The following is a 14,607-nucleotide window of genomic DNA, read 5'->3' as shown; positions in this document are numbered from 1 at the left end:
TTCTTTTTTTTTTTTTTAACAGTTGCATACTACAGCATGAATCGTGAAATATCACAATGTCTGTCCTTATTAAAGTACGTAAACCAATACTGCAACTGTTGTGACTTTGTTAAATTAACAGTTTAAATGTATATCCTGTGTGCGCGATATTGTTGAACCATAGTTTGCTTTAAGTACTTTAATTAGTTTGACACAATCTTTTATGGACTTTGTGTCAACAAAGTATATCCTGTGTGCGCGATATTGTTGAACCATAGTTTGCTTTAATTACTTTAATTAGTTTGACACAATCTTTTATGGACTTTGTGTCAACAAAGACCACGAGGAAACGTGAAATAGAAAATTTTATTACACGTAGGTCTATGCGTGCCTGTATGTGCCACAAGAGGAGTTCAAGACAGGCGGTGTGGATGGGAAAGGGACAGGGCACGCTGCTTGGGAGGCTCTGGGACATTGCAGTGGTCGCAACGTGACACAGCGATAGGAGTCCTGTAACTCTTTGTTCCGGCAATGCTGGCCCTTTGAGTTTATCTTGTTTTTTGTCCTTGGAGCGCCACATTTCCCCCTCTCTTTATTTATAGGGCCAATCCTTTGGCCCTGTTGGACACCCTGCTCATGTCTACCTATCTGCCTAGCTCCTTCTCAGGCGTTCCAGAACACTTTTTGTTAGGAGAAGAGGCAGGGGCGTCGTAGGGGCCCTGGGTTCCTGATGCCTGCTCTCTGTCAAGAGTATTATTCCTAGAGAGGGGGTGGGGGCTCCATGGGATGTGATGGAGGCTTGTTCAAGTGTTGTCTGGGTGTTGACTGGCCGGTATTCTTGTCACCTTACCATCTGGAGGTTCATTGGTTGTATTCTAGAAGAGACAAACTTAACAAGGAAGTTAAAAATGCATGGCCCGAAGATCAGTAGAAGTAGGAAAGCTGCTATAGGACCTAGAAGAGGAGTTAGCCAAGAGAACCAGGACCAGATATTAGTCTTGAGATCCCACCAGTCGAATCCCTCTGAGGCTCCCTTCATATAAAACCCTTTAGCTCTTTCGATAATATTCCGAAGTTTAGTTTGAATTTTGCCCAATCGGTTGACCAAAAAACCCAGCAATCCTCCTTTAACATTGCACAGGTCCCACATTGTTTAACCGTTGGTAAGTATAAAGCTCTCCTATTCTGTAAAACCACTCCTGCTAGAGAATTTATTTGTTCTTGTAGAGTGTTAATTTGAGCTGCTGGGTAGGCAATCTGTTGTGTAAGTTCAAGAAGGAACTGTCGGGCAGTGAAAATAAAGTTTAAAAGTCCAGATGAGCCTGTTTCTATCCCAATGATAATCTCTAGGACTGATATTACATTGAGGGCTGCCCGCTTTTGTTTACGTGATTGAGAGTATAAGGGAAGTGGGGTGCTGTCATTTATAAGGGTAAGATTAGGAATAATGTATGCAAGGGTACAGGTCCCCTGTCCAGTTGGCTGGAAGGCATAAATAGGCATTGGGTCCGCAAAGGAAACAGGTGCGATTTGTAGGGGCTAGGCAGACGTCTAAAGTGATGTTGAAGTAGGGTTTTCCTAAATGGGTGCGGGAATGTTCTGTGCCCTCACAGGTAGTAGCTAAAGTCATTCCAGCTAAAAGAGAGAGGCAAGCAACCTTTGAGGGATGAGAGGAAAAGTTGTAAGCCCAGTTGAAAGAAGGAATAGTAAGGTTCCACCCTGTGTCATAATCCTCAGGTGTCTTGAGATTTTTGCAGTCTTCTTGCTTAATATTTGAGGGTTGGAACCAAAAATTGTGGTTATGTTAGGGACAACTTGGGGATGGGGTGGGACTTTAGCTAGAGTAGTCTTCGTGGTGGCTGTTAAGGCCATATTTACTGGTGTAAATGATAAAGTAGCTTTAAGTTTTGTTAAAAGGTCCCAGCCTAACAGAGGTGTAGTACAGGCCGGGAGGACTAGGAAAGAGTGTGTGAATAAAGTATTTTCAAGAGACAGGGTGAGGGAGGTGTAAAATGGCCATAAGAGGGTTGTCCATCTATCCATGTTGGGAGGATCGAGGAACAGCGAGTGGGACCAGAGATGGAGGTCAGAGCCGAATAAGTAGCCCCAGTGTCAATCAGACACTGATAGTAGCCCCTGCCACATCCAGGGTTACCCGGGGCTCCTCCGGTCTTATGGGGAACGTAGGGGCCTGGAGGTTGAGCCCCAGACACCTTCAGTCGTCCACACCCAGGAGCCCCAGATCCGGAGCACAGTCCGCTTCTCGTTCCTGATGGCCACTTACCACCGACAGGGGAAACTGGCCTTGACTTTGGCCCAGGGGGCCGGGACCCGAAATACCCTGGGTGTTGGGTGGTCATGGTGTTGCCCTACCCGCTTGAGGATGGGAGGGACAACTCCTTTTCCAATGGCCCTTTTGGTGACAGTAGGGGCATGGGGTATGGGGTGGCAGGGTGCAGCATTTCCTGACAGTGTGCCCCTGCTGACTGCACTGGTAGCAGGTCAGCGGTGGTCTTTGAGAAGGAGAGGGGATTCCTGTAGGTCCCTGTTGTGGGGGACTGAGCAGTGGCAACGGCCATGTATTGAGCGTGTGTCGCTTTAATTTTTCCTCCTCTCTTAGTTCTCACCTATTCCTGGAAATTTCCTCCCTGTCGCTGAAGATCTTAAAGGCCGTGTCAAGTAGGACAGAGAGTGGGGTTTGCGGGCCCTGTTCTAGTTTTCGTAATTTTTGTCTGATGTCAGGGGATGCTTGGCTTATAAAATGAACTGCAAGTATGGCCTGACTTTCAATGATCCAAAGAGGATCATTCCCAGGCTTTAAGGTCTTGTCATTTGCTCGCGAGGTTTTGGATTTGCTTGGGACCCGACACCCCTTCCTTCTTTCTAACCTGTGGATATGCTACCTAACGTGGTAGGTGGGACTTTGCATATGTGATAGGGTAAGGATCCTGAGAAGGGGAGGGATTCCAGTGTTACCTGGGTGGGCTCGATGTTATCACAGGACCTTATAAGTGAGAAGCAGGAGGGTCAGTGAGAGCTGGAAGATGCTGCACTGCTGGCTGTGAAAACTTACTCACTTTACTAAGGAACATGGGGCTTATGTGCTGCACAGTGTCCCAAAGCTCTGCATCTCACCCGTTCAGCCCTCACACTCTATGCTGTGGAGCGGGGCTGCTGACACGCCCACTTTACTGGCGAGGAAGTCAAAGCAGGAAGTCTGGACATACAGTGGGTTTCCTGGTGTGTGCCCTCTGGGTGGGAACAGGGTTCTTGTCCCAAATTATTCTTCTGTTTCACAACACTGAGGTTTAGTTCACGGAGCTGATTAATGATTTCCTCGTTTCTGCCTCATTCTGCACAAGGGTCCCCATATCCTTATAAGTTCTGCTTCCAGGCACAAAGACTTAAGAGATAATAAGAGATCTCTATGCTGACTTTTCAGACATATTTTAATCTGAAAATATAGCACAGGATAATGCTACTAGTGAGCCCAAAGGAATAACTTCACATCCTAGGGAAAGATGTCAGGGGATACATTTAGGATATGGCTAACAAATCCTCCGAAGGTATATTATTTTTATTTTTTCCAAACAGCAAAATAGTGTCTGTACTCCTTTTTGTGAATCCTTTACAGGAGATGCTGACTCTGGTGACTGGGTAGCTCTACTTTTACCGAAGAGTTTAGTTTAACCTACACCGATATGTTCTTACTTATCATGGTTTCTAGGAACTCCAACACAAACTAAGTCATAGTTTGCTTTAATTAATTAGTTTGACACAATCTTTTATGGACTTTGTTTCAAATTCTATCTGAAGAATGTGCTTGGCCTGGAAAGCAGCCTCTCTGGCCCAGTTGGTTCCCTGTGGAGCCCTGGCTAGCCTTGCTGAGGGGGCACAGGGAAGCAGGAGGCCTCCAGGCCAGCATCAAGGGACCCGCGGTCTTCAGAGAACGTGTGCCTCACACTTGTGAGCGGGGAATGACACAGAGCCTGTAATGGGGGGGGACCTTGGCAAACCCAATTGCAATGGGGCTGAGGTCGATATCCATGGGGTCCACTGGCGACTCCAAGTTAAAGTGCTGCAGGATGGAGGCCAAGAACAGGAATAGTTCCATGCGAGCCAGGCCTTCTCCAACACACACCCGCTTTCCTGGAGGTGACAGCAACACTAAGACACCGCCCTGGGCCACACAGCAAGGGCAGAGCTGGGTGGGAGGAGGCTGTGCGTCAACGGCCACCCTAAGCAGAGTTGACCCCCGTCTGTCTGTTGAAAGGGAGCCCAGAGTGGATTTCAGTGTAAGAGTATCAGCGACAGGTGTGCTCAGGGACCAGCCTTCACACAGCCTCAACCACCAGGACTCAGCTGCATGAACCTGTGTTAGGTTGGGAGAATGGGCCCTGCCCAGCGCTCAGCCTGATGTCCTACAGGAAAGAAGAGCGGCCCCAGGTGGAAGCCAAAGCTCTCGTGTTGGTGTTAAAGTTATCGAGTTGGTTTCAGATCTTCCATCATACCCACACCAAGGGCAGGCCCTGGAAAGGCAGCCAAGGGCTGGAAAGGTTAGATGGTCCTACGATGAGTCCAGGTAACCAAACGTTAAAATTTGCTTAGTAACCCTTGTTTAAAATTATGGAGAGTCAGTAATATAGTTTTGAAAGATTTTCACTAAGTTCTAGTAAATGAAGAGTTTTAGCACTGAATGAAGTGAAGTATCTAAGGAAAGAAGAACTCATCTCAACTCATTCCCAGGACTTCTGGTGAAAAGATGTCATTTAACCTCTCTGAACAGGGAAGAACACATTTGGGTCATGTTGGGGACAGAAATCAGGGGCACGATGCTGATCACACATGGAACAGAGAGCAGGAGTTAGGGACAATCCCCAGGGAAGGGGCTACACGTGACCTCTTCTTACCTGCGGAAAATGGCTTGAAATGGTCACTGTACTTGAACTTTCCATTTTCATTCAGAAAGTGCTCTGGCTTAAACTTCTCTGGTTCGGGGAATTCTTGGCTGTCATACAAGAGGGAGTCCAGTGTCGGAATTATGACTGTGCCCTGGAAGGAAGAGAGGCTGCCTTGGTCAGTCAAGTTAACACAACACAGACTTTCACCTGGGAGCCAGCAGTTGAATTTTACGTTAGACAAGATGGTATGTTCCCAACCGGGGAAGGAGTTCGCCTGAGGGCAGACAGAGAGCAGGTGGGGGTCACGACCAAATGGCAATGAGAGCTCTCATCTTTTCAGGGAAGTAGCTCCTCTGACCTACTCATCCAGGGCTGGATGCTACTGTTGTTGTCTCTTTCTGCTGCTGGAACACACCTCAACCCCAGGCACTGTCTGAGGAGCCCCTTCCCAGACTGCCTCCATTTCTGTGGTCACCAGGTCCCCACAGGGGCAGCAGCACTTTGCAGGGTAGGGATGCTAGCCCGGCCCCCAGTGTTCAGCCGCATCTGCCAAGAGCAGGTGTCCTTGGTCCCCGTCCTGTTCCCTGGCAGGCGGCTGATCAGCAGGGTGGTGCTCAGGGGTGCGCTGCAGGCTTACATCTGACCTTGGGGATGACGTATCCTCTGAACACTGTGTCCCGGGTTGCTTCGTGGAACAGGTTGGAGGGAATCATGTCGATGAATCGCTGAATCTCATGCACCACGGCATCCAGGTAGGGCATATCCAGCCTGTCCTTGATGGCAGGGATTCGGCTTGGCCCAATCACCCTGTCAATTTCTTCATGAAGTTTCTCTGCGAAGATATGCATGGAATAAATGCATGACTCCAGGCTCGCTCAGCGTTCATGCTCCCGTCCATATACCCAGTAGATGCTTATGGAGCTTTGGATTATTGGGTAGTACATCCGCATGCGTCAGTAAGAACCAGGCTCAGTGAGGCTAGGAACCGTCTACAGCATTTATGTAGTTACTTATTCATGACCTCCACTACCTTAGCTGGTCATGGCTAGCCCTGTTCTGGTCTTCATGCCAGGAGCAGAGAATAAGAAAGGGTCTTGGGGATCTCTAGTTGGAGGGAAACTGTGTTAGTGGTTACCCCAGGCTGGTTTGTTGCAGGCTTGTAAGGAGTGTGGAGGCGAATGGAAAATGGAAACTGACATACTCCGTGTGTTTCTGAGCAGCCTCCGGCAGTCGCTTGGCCTCTCTGGGTTTGAGGTTGCCTGTGGGCCTTGTAATCTGTTGAGTGAACTGCAAAGCTCCCGCAGTATAGCAACCGAGTGACAATTTTAAACACGTGTAACAAGAGGGACAGTACGCTGATATTTACTAGATGGTAAATATAAGAAGTCGTGCACAGGGATCTCACGTGGCAGTCCAGGGATATGTGGAGTTTGGGGTGGGTGGAAGGCAGGGAGGCGAGGAGGGGCCTGGGCTGGCTCTGCAACCTGCTTTCTTTCCAAGAGCTCTGAGCCAGTACTGAAAAATGTCAACACATGTTAAATTTGGCAGTGGATGTGTGGGTGTCAGTCATATTTACTTTCTGTCTTTTTCTCTGTATTGGAAATTCCTCATAATCCATAATTAAAACAGTCTTGGATTCTGTGGCTCCCCTATAGTACAGAGTGGTCAGAAGCCCCCTCAGAGCTGCCACAGACCCGTGGAGCCTTCGCTCCCTAGACTTCCGGCTCTTTCGCATCACCTTTCTGTCAGGTAGAAAAGCAAAGGCTTTGGAGTCGGACCAGGTCTGACCCTGGACAGGTTATTTCCTAGAGGAAATAACCTCACGCCCTTTCCATCAGCCCTTTCCATCAGTGTGTTAAAGGGCTGATTCCCATACCTGGCACACAGCCGCAGCCAGCATGGCTCGGGTGGTGAGGGGCTCCTTGCAGTGGGGACCCCCCCCACCGCAGCTCTGTGCCCAGCCCAGCGCAGGGCGGGGGCTCCAGGTTTGAGCACTGCCGGGGAGGGCACCCTGGCCCCAGGCGATGGCTCCTTTACCTCCTCTTTCCTTGGAGGTTGGCGCTGATTGGCCTGTTGATATGTGGCGTTGCTCACATCGCCTCCACTGGCCCATGCGGGTGATTCTAGTGCCTCGTGCTCTGTGCATGCAGCCCCCAAAGCCATGCCTGATCCACCCTGGGTCCCACCCGGCCCAGTGCTGGGGAGGAGCCCTGGGAGGGAAGGCTGGGTCCAGGGCAGCAGGCAGACTTGCAGTGCTTTTCCTGGGGTTCCTCCTCTGATCCCCACTCTTCCAATCGGGTGAGACACGCCAGGAGGCCTTGCCCCTGCCCCCTCCTGCCTCTCAGCTCTGCCTGGAAGGCTGGGGCTGACTCAGGGGCGGTGTGCACATTTTTTCTCTGTCATAAACAGATCATGGCCTGGAGTGGATGCAGCCGGCCTGGCGTTTCTCCACTGGGCTTTCTTCCTGCAATCTGGGGTTTGCCAGTGGGTGTGGGAGAGCTGAGTGCCGGGGCCTGTCATGTACGAGAACACTGCCCCTAAAGCATTCGTCCAGCAACCCCAGTGTCTGCAAGGGTTAACAAGCAGTCCCTGTTTGGCCGACGGGAAGCTGAAGCCTAAATGCTCCAGGCTGACCGTGCAGGTGTGACGGCCACATGGTCCGTTGTCCTTGCCTGTTACTTGTCCTACCTTCGACCTCCGGGTATTTCATGAGAATCAGGAGCCCATATCTCAGGGTGGTGCTGGTGGTCTCTGTCCCTGCAAAGAGCAGGTCAGCCACGGTCACAGCAATGTTGTCCAAAGTGTACACAGGGTCTGTACTGTGTTTTTCCTGCGATGTGAGAGACAGGGCCTCAATACAGGGAGGTGTTCAGGTGGATGAGAAAGAGACCCTGTGTCCCTCAGCAGAAGAGCACCTGGCAGCCCTGCCAGCTCCACAGGGGGCCCATCCTGCACAGACACCATCGTCTCCATTGCAAGGCTAGGGAACAGAGGCTCCCAGAAAACCGACCACGGGTGGGACTGTGCCCTCACCTGGCTGTGGGGTCCGTGCTCCTTCTATGGCACCGAGGGCCCTCCTGGGGGTGGGGCTCTCCCTGGCCCTGTGCCACGACCTCCAGCAGCTCAGGGCTGAGCTGTGGGGCTTCTGCAGGGCTGCCCTCAGCCTCATTCCACCCCACGGCCGCTGCCTTAGGTCCCAGGAGGCAGGGAAGTCACAGGGGAGCTGGGCATAGGGTGGGAGGTGGGAGGGGTGGGAGGAGGCCCAGCTGATGGAAGAGACTCTCAGACTCCAAGGGCAGTCTTCCAGGAAGCCAGGTGTGGAGCTCATGTGTGGCTCTGGAGCCACATGTGATGCCGAGGAAAGAAGAGAAGCTTGACTGATCTGGGTGGGCGACCCAGTGGGGTGCCAGAGAGGTGGTGCCGGGAAGGCCCGGGCCCCCTTGAGTCCGTGCACGACGTGGGGGTTACGTGCTGACGAGGAGCACTGCGGGCCTCTCCCCAGGTGACATGTGGTCATTAGTCAGTTGATCAGAAGTGGTTAAGAGGCTGGGTTGGAGGGAGCCAACGTGAGGGGCCCACTCACCCGGTCCCACAGCCCCCTGATGGCTTCCCCAAGAAAGGCCATCCTGTTGGCCGGCCCAGTGGACAGTACAGTGGAGCCTAGGGCGGCCAGGCAGGCTGGCCATGTGTCGACGTGTGGTGGTCACGCTCAAGCCAGTGTACTTGTATAAAACTAAGAGCCAGAATGTACACGATGTGGGCGGCGTGGACACTGCAGTGCAGGTCATAATACAAATCTGAAAGATGCGCCCTGCCCCCGCAGACCCATCTCACAACGGCCGAGTGCCCGGCTCCGCCTGGTCTGGACGCTGCGAGCTGTGAGGGTACCTTCTCCATTTCCAACAGCATGGTGTCAGTGAAGTCTCGGGGGCAGCTGGCCTCCAGCGACCTCTGGTGGTCCTTCACTCCTTCTAGAGCGTACTCTTTTATTTCAGACACATTTTTCATTAGTTTTCTATGGCTTCCAGGCAGGTAACGTATGTAGCCTGAGAAATTATTATAAAGCTAGAGAGAGAGGGAGGGAGGGAGAGAATTTTCTTACTATATATATTTTTTCCAGATGCAATAGCATTTGGCATACTAGGCTGACAACCTTCTCCAAACCTGAACTGATGGCTGTCGCTATTGTATTGTTTAGAATATTTTGGCTGAAAGTATCTTTCTGGGCACCACTCTACGAGGTCGTGTGAGTTCCGTGGTGGGAATGCGAGCACATAGGCAGAGGTACCGTGTGCCTGGTGAGGACTGATTTTAAAGAGTGGAATGGTAAGTGTCCTGAGGTTAGCAAGGGGGAAAGGTGGGCCCCGTGGGAGTGTCCCGAAGGAGCGCTCAGGCTCTCTAGTCTTGTGTGCCTGTCTGTCCGCACACACAAGTACCCCTTCTTATCCTTTCCCTGCTGTAAACCCTCGACTGAAGCCGGGTGCAGACCAGGCGAGAGGGGGGAAGTGCTTCACCTGGATCCAGGGTGTACTGAGCAGGTGGAAGTTCTCATTGAACAGGCTCAGCATCCTCAGGGCCGTCTTGTCGTTGTAGTCAGCGCGTCTGTGGAAGAGGATGTCGGAGATGACGTTGTAGGGCGCGAAGCCGATGACAAAGGTGGGGTCGAAGGGCTGGCCTGGAAAACAGGGGAGCCATCAGGGCGCTTCGCTCGTGGGTGTGGCAGGAGGGCCGTTTCCAGTGCTTGTGAAGAGACACCCTAGGACTGTGAGAATCCTTGGGAGGTGGTGGCTGGGAACCACTCCGGTTTTCTTCACTTGTCAGTTATTCAGGACACACCAGCTGCACCCTTGATGACCACACCCGCTCCCTGGGTTAGAGGGGAAACCGGCTTGTGAAGTGGTATCTGGGGGCCAACATGGGAAGCTGCCTCGGTCGCCAGGGGTCGTGGGGCCCAGGCCAGGCTGTACGCACCATGGGTCTTCCGGAGCGCCCCCAGCAGGAACTGGGCCTCCCTCTGGATCCGCTGCTCATTGCTCTGTTTCCCCATCCCGAAGTCACGGAGGGTGGTCAGGGAGAACCGCCGGGTGTCCTGCCAGGTCGGTCCATTATTGAAAATAATCCCTAAGGAAGAGGGAGCAGCAGGCTGTCACTGCAAACTGTCCTCTCAGGAGAAAAGGGCAGGAGTGATGGGCGCCCTGTGCTGCGCTCTGCGCGGGAGGGACCAGGGGCCACACTGACCCGCGCAGTGACAGATGCTTGGGTTTGGAGAGAAGCCGTTGGGGTCGGCTGGCTTTCTCCGTTGCCCCTGTAAGCTCTGCAACCACCAGCCTGCTTGCTTTCCCCACTCTGCCTTGTGTCCTCCCCACAGGAGGGAAACCACACCTGACCACTGAGAAAAACCTCTGCCTCTTTCCTGTTTACTGACTAATTTCCTTGAAGCCATCCTGTTTCCAATGATTTTTTTACCCTCACACTATAGACACCTCAGCTCACACTCTGTGGCTTCACAGCAAGTCCTTACTAAAATCTGAGGTCACAGGGCCCCCGGACCACGGAGACCTCCGGATCCGGGAAGATCTTGATCTGGTTCCCTCCTGCACGTGGAGGCCTGAGGAAAGCCATGGCCCCGGACATTCCAGAAGGAAATCTGGCCGGACCTGAGAGGTATAGCAGAGGAGGGCTTCATTCTACCCCAAAGGGACACCTGGATGGCCTGCAGGGGAAGCACAGGCAGGGGTGGGAGGAGAGGGATGTGACCCAAGGAGGCTGCCATGGAGTCAAGCCCGGGGATGGACAGCATGACTACTGATGGGTGTGTGGGCACCAAGGAGACCCATTTACAGGTGCCGTTCACCAGGTTAAAAGCACAGGTGACACTGAGTTCAGGGTCCTGTGTTCAGGTATCCTGGTGCCGATTCCTGTGGGACATTGCATAACGGGCCAAGTGGGTGCTGGGTACGTGGCACAGCAGCCCAAGAGGGAACCTAGGGGAGGGATGCTCCAAACTCGCGGGTGTCTATGCCATCAGCCCGGCCAGGCCTCGGGCAGCTCCAGCCTTCCAAGTTACTGACCCAGGACACAGGGCAGACAAGCAAGCGGTGGCAGGGACCAGGGAGCGTGTGCTGAGGAGGCCAGAGGACAGAGCAGAGGCTGTGCCCCTAGTCCTGAGGACCAGAGAAGCCAGAAGGAAGGCAGGAGGAGAGGCACTGGGGGACCACCCTGAACGGCATGTGATAAGGAGAAGAGGTGGTTAAGGAGGGAGCGGCAGAGAAGCAGTTAATTTTAAAACGTTCTGGCAAGAACTGTGTAGAAAGAAAAGATGGAAGATACAGAATAATGTGAGAAGAGACAGAGGGAGACAGAGATACAGAGATAGAAAGACAGAGACAGAGATGGAGAGCGAAAGAGACAGAGTCAGAGAGACACAGAGATTGAGAGAGGAAGAGACAGAACCCAGAGGCGCACCATCATTTGGGATCCAAACAGGCTGAAATGGGGCAACAAATCTCCTCTCCCAGAGCTTTGTGAAGATTGACTGAAAGGATGGGTGCGGCCCGCTCGGCGTTTTAATACGCAGCCGCTGCTCCACACTATTGGTGATCACCAATGCTCACATCATTATTCCTGGGGACCAAACGCAGCCCTGGTCCAGGGCCTGGCTGAGGCTCAGGGTCAGCCCTGGGCCGTGTGGGACATACAAAAACAGCACTTTGGAGCCCTCAGGCAGGAGGCAGGCAAGCCCCTTGTGTCCCACCTGCAGGATGTGGATGCTGGCCCCTGCCTGACTGCTCTCAGGGGCCCATGACTTGGACCAGGGCTGGCAGATAAAGGGTCCCCAGAGCCAGGATGGAGCTCTTTAGCCCCAGAACTCCTGCTCTCCTGGGGCTCTCCTCCAGTAAGTCTCCTCTTGTGTTAATGACAAAGATTAGGGTAGTTAATTTTGCTTTGAGCCGCCCCCAATAACAAACCCACCCACAATATCTAAGAGGGACAATCAAATGCCATTGGTTGTGGCAGGATATAACCTCGGAAATGCAGACTGGAAAAATAAGGCAAGGAGCCCGTATACAACTGTAAGCACATCAGTTTGAAAATTCTACATAAAATGAATAAAAGTTTTCTAGAGGCTCATCACCTAAGTTGACTCAGGAAGCGCTAGAGGCTTCCAAGTTTTGCTGGGTTGGTGGGACACTGTTTCCTCCTCATCTGCTTTGGATCTCAAACACCAGGGAGCAAATGACAAAGGCCAAGCAGGTGGGGCTGGAGGACAGCAGGCAGGGCAGGGAGCGTTCAGAGCTGAGAGGTGGGGGAGGGGCGCCCCCCCCCAGGCTCCGGGACCTCCTTGGAGACGCGGAAGATGGAGTCTGAAGTCAGGAGTCTGCAAAACACTCAGATGAAGACCAGTTAGACCCCACCCCACCCCACCCCTGCCCCGACAAGGCCTCCTCCGCCTGCCGGAGGGGAACTCAGGGGCTCTGGAGACACCGGAGGGGGGAGGGGCAGAGGAAAGAGGTGAGCCTGGGGAGACGGGGTCACTGGGAAGTCTCAACACCCCCTTCCTGGTCTAAGAACAGCCCCAGGTAGGACATCGGGAGGCCCCCTCGATGGAGAAGCGGGGTTCCCATCGTAGGTGAGGGGCCCTCGGTGGATGGAGCCCCAACACCCACGAGTAGTTGAAACTGTGAGTGGAAAGAGCTCCCAGGGGAGACTGAGGGCCCAGGGAGGCGGGAAGGTCTGCGGGGGGAGGCCCGGCCCAGCCGTCAGAAGCAGCTCCCTGGGTCCTATTTCTCTATGAACACGTCTGTCCTGCTGGCTGGAGGGTGGGTGCTCCAGGTCTTGTCCACTCTGGGTCCATCAAAAGGTGCAGAGCAATGACTGAGTGAGTGAATGCACCAACCTTCACCCGAGTTGTCTGCGGATCGCTTCACCTTTCTGTCTTTAGCATGTTGTTACTGTTATCTCAGTACCTCCCCCCAACATCTTCCCCCCCCCCCCCAGCCACCGCCCCCCCCAAGTAGGACACACCTTTGTCCTGGTGCACCCGGAACGCGGGGATTTCTCCTCTGCCAGAAAACTCATTCCTGTAGTCGAGCAGGACCTCCTTCACTGCCTTGTAGCCGTACAGGACCACGAAGCGCCGTGAGCCCAGGTACAGGGTGAACACCGGGCCGAAACGCTCTGCCAGCTGCGGAGGCCACCAGGCCGGGGAGTGAAGCCACCGCGGACTCGGGGAACATGCCTCGCTTTAACGTGCCCCCCAAGGTCGCTGTTGTTGACCAGGAGAACCCAGAGTGATCTGGGGAAGACCTCCCTAGAGGCTTCTTCTGCCGGGAACACATCCAGCGCAGGGCGCACCTGGGTGTGCCTAGCTGCCCTCCCTCCAGGGAACAAGTAACTGGGACGGCCGATTCCTCTTGTTCCCCCTGAGGCCCCTTTGCCCATATCCGCCCCACACCCCCACCCCCACCCCCACCCCCACCCCTGTCTGCTGTCCCCAGTCAAGGTCCCGGACCGTCAACGCCTTTCAGAGCGGCTCCGTGCCCTGTGGCGTTCTTTTACTAACTCATTTAATAGACTCATTAACGCATTTTGTTTTTAGATTTGTTAGCTCATTCACTGTTCACAACAATCGTAGTGGGTGGGTGGGGGGTCAAACACTTCACTTTTCCCCCTGTTCTTTGGCGTCTACGGAGTGCTGCAGGTTGACACGCAGCTAGTGTGCGTCTGGTCTCAACGCGTGTCCCTCCTTGCATCCCAGTGGCAAAGAGCAGCAGCCCCGGCCACACTGCCCTGGCCAAGCCACCCAACGACAGCACGGCAGTTAACGCTTTGCTCGAGCAAGGGCCTTCGGGGCCAGCCATGGCCAAGGCCCACTGAGCTCCATACCCGAGCTGTAACACTAGCTAAATGTTTTGAATATCACTCTTGGGTGCTACTGGTAATTCAGCTAATTCATAACAAGCTGGTATTGAATTACAATTTGTCTGAGAGTGAATTGAATGCACACATATTACATCTAATTCCTGAATGCTCCTCCCTCAAATCAACAATATTTCTCTTACCCTGGTGAAGGATTTGGGAATATTCTTAAATTCCAACTGGAAAATGTTCCCAACGATGGGCAGTGGGAAAGGGCCAGGGGGCAGCTGCCAGCTGCTGTAGATGTGTTTCCAGATGGAGATGAGCAGCAGGGTGGCCATCCACACCAGCAGGGCGACCACGATGCCCAGGGCGGCCATGGTGCCTTCCGGGGATCTGCCGACTCATGCGGACACTCCTGGGGAGAGGCACAGCTTTTATAGCGCATCCTTGAGAAGGAGGGTGACCAGCCAACCAATGTCACCTTCCTTTTCCTCTGGCCCAAGATATTAGTTTATTATTAGCTGCTGTTGGCCACCATTTCAAAGGCCGATCCCTTCAGTGTTTGCCGCTTAGAACTCCATCCAGGCACCCACCCGGCCACGCCTGGGCTCTGCCAGCACTGGCTACTGACACCTGCACCAATGTCAGTAAACTCGGCATCCAGGGGAGCTCTACCAACCCACACGTCAGAACATGGGGTGATGGCCTGTCCTCCCTTTGACACTGATTGGACAAGAAGGAGTACGGTCCTGTTTACATGGGTTTGTTTGGGGTAGGATTTACGTAAGGCAACATCAATTATGTGCTGACAGTCTCCATGGCAGAGTGCCTGATCTCCTGGTGCAGGTCTCACCTCTGAGCAGGT

The 14,607-nt window shown here is 53.2% G+C and overlaps 1 protein-coding gene across 3 annotated transcripts; it reads right to left on the bottom strand.

Moving 5' to 3' along the window:
• Positions 1 to 355: 355 nt before the first annotated feature.
• LOC114908731 (cytochrome P450 2E1) lies at positions 356 to 14,162 on the bottom strand. 3 transcript variants are annotated; one of them, XM_029245199.1, is made up of 9 exons: positions 13,943 to 14,162; positions 12,906 to 13,065; positions 9,852 to 10,001; positions 9,395 to 9,555; positions 8,769 to 8,945; positions 7,569 to 7,710; positions 5,525 to 5,712; positions 4,890 to 5,031; positions 356 to 868 (listed from the first exon to the last, which is right to left on the bottom strand). In XM_029245199.1, exons 1-9 carry the CDS (start codon positions 14,117 to 14,119, stop codon positions 855 to 857), a joined length of 1,311 nt encoding a protein of 436 aa, XP_029101032.1. In that variant the 5' UTR covers positions 14,120 to 14,162; the 3' UTR covers positions 356 to 854. The 3 variants fall into 3 exon arrangements, with proteins under 3 accessions (XP_029101032.1, XP_029101033.1, XP_029101031.1); XM_029245200.1 differs by having other exon boundaries at positions 356 to 854; XM_029245198.1 differs by lacking the exon at positions 356 to 868 and adding an exon at positions 3,723 to 4,128.
• Positions 14,163 to 14,607: the final 445 nt, after the last annotated feature.

Source organism: Monodon monoceros, unplaced genomic scaffold (genome assembly GCF_005190385.1).
Source record: "Monodon monoceros isolate NGI ecotype Baffin Bay Population unplaced genomic scaffold, NGI_Narwhal_1 Super_Scaffold_4, whole genome shotgun sequence".
Classification (NCBI taxonomy): Eukaryota; Metazoa; Chordata; class Mammalia; order Artiodactyla; family Monodontidae; genus Monodon; species Monodon monoceros.
The sequence above is the reverse complement of the archived record's forward strand: the minus strand, read 5'-3'. Positions and strand labels throughout refer to the sequence as shown.

Excerpts from the sequence above, each read along its gene's own strand:
- LOC114908731 (XM_029245198.1), bottom strand. The coding sequence starts at position 14,119 with ATGGCCGCCCTGGGCATCGTGGTCGCCCTGCTGGTGTGGATGGCCACC. Across the intron at positions 13,066-13,942 it reads TTCCCAAATCCTTCACCAGG|CTGGCAGAGCGTTTCGGCCC; the intron begins GTAAGAGAAATA and ends TGGCCTCCGCAG. Across the intron at positions 9,556-9,851 it reads GGCGCTCCGGAAGACCCATG|GCCAGCCCTTCGACCCCACC; the intron begins GTGCGTACAGCC and ends CCTGTTTTCCAG.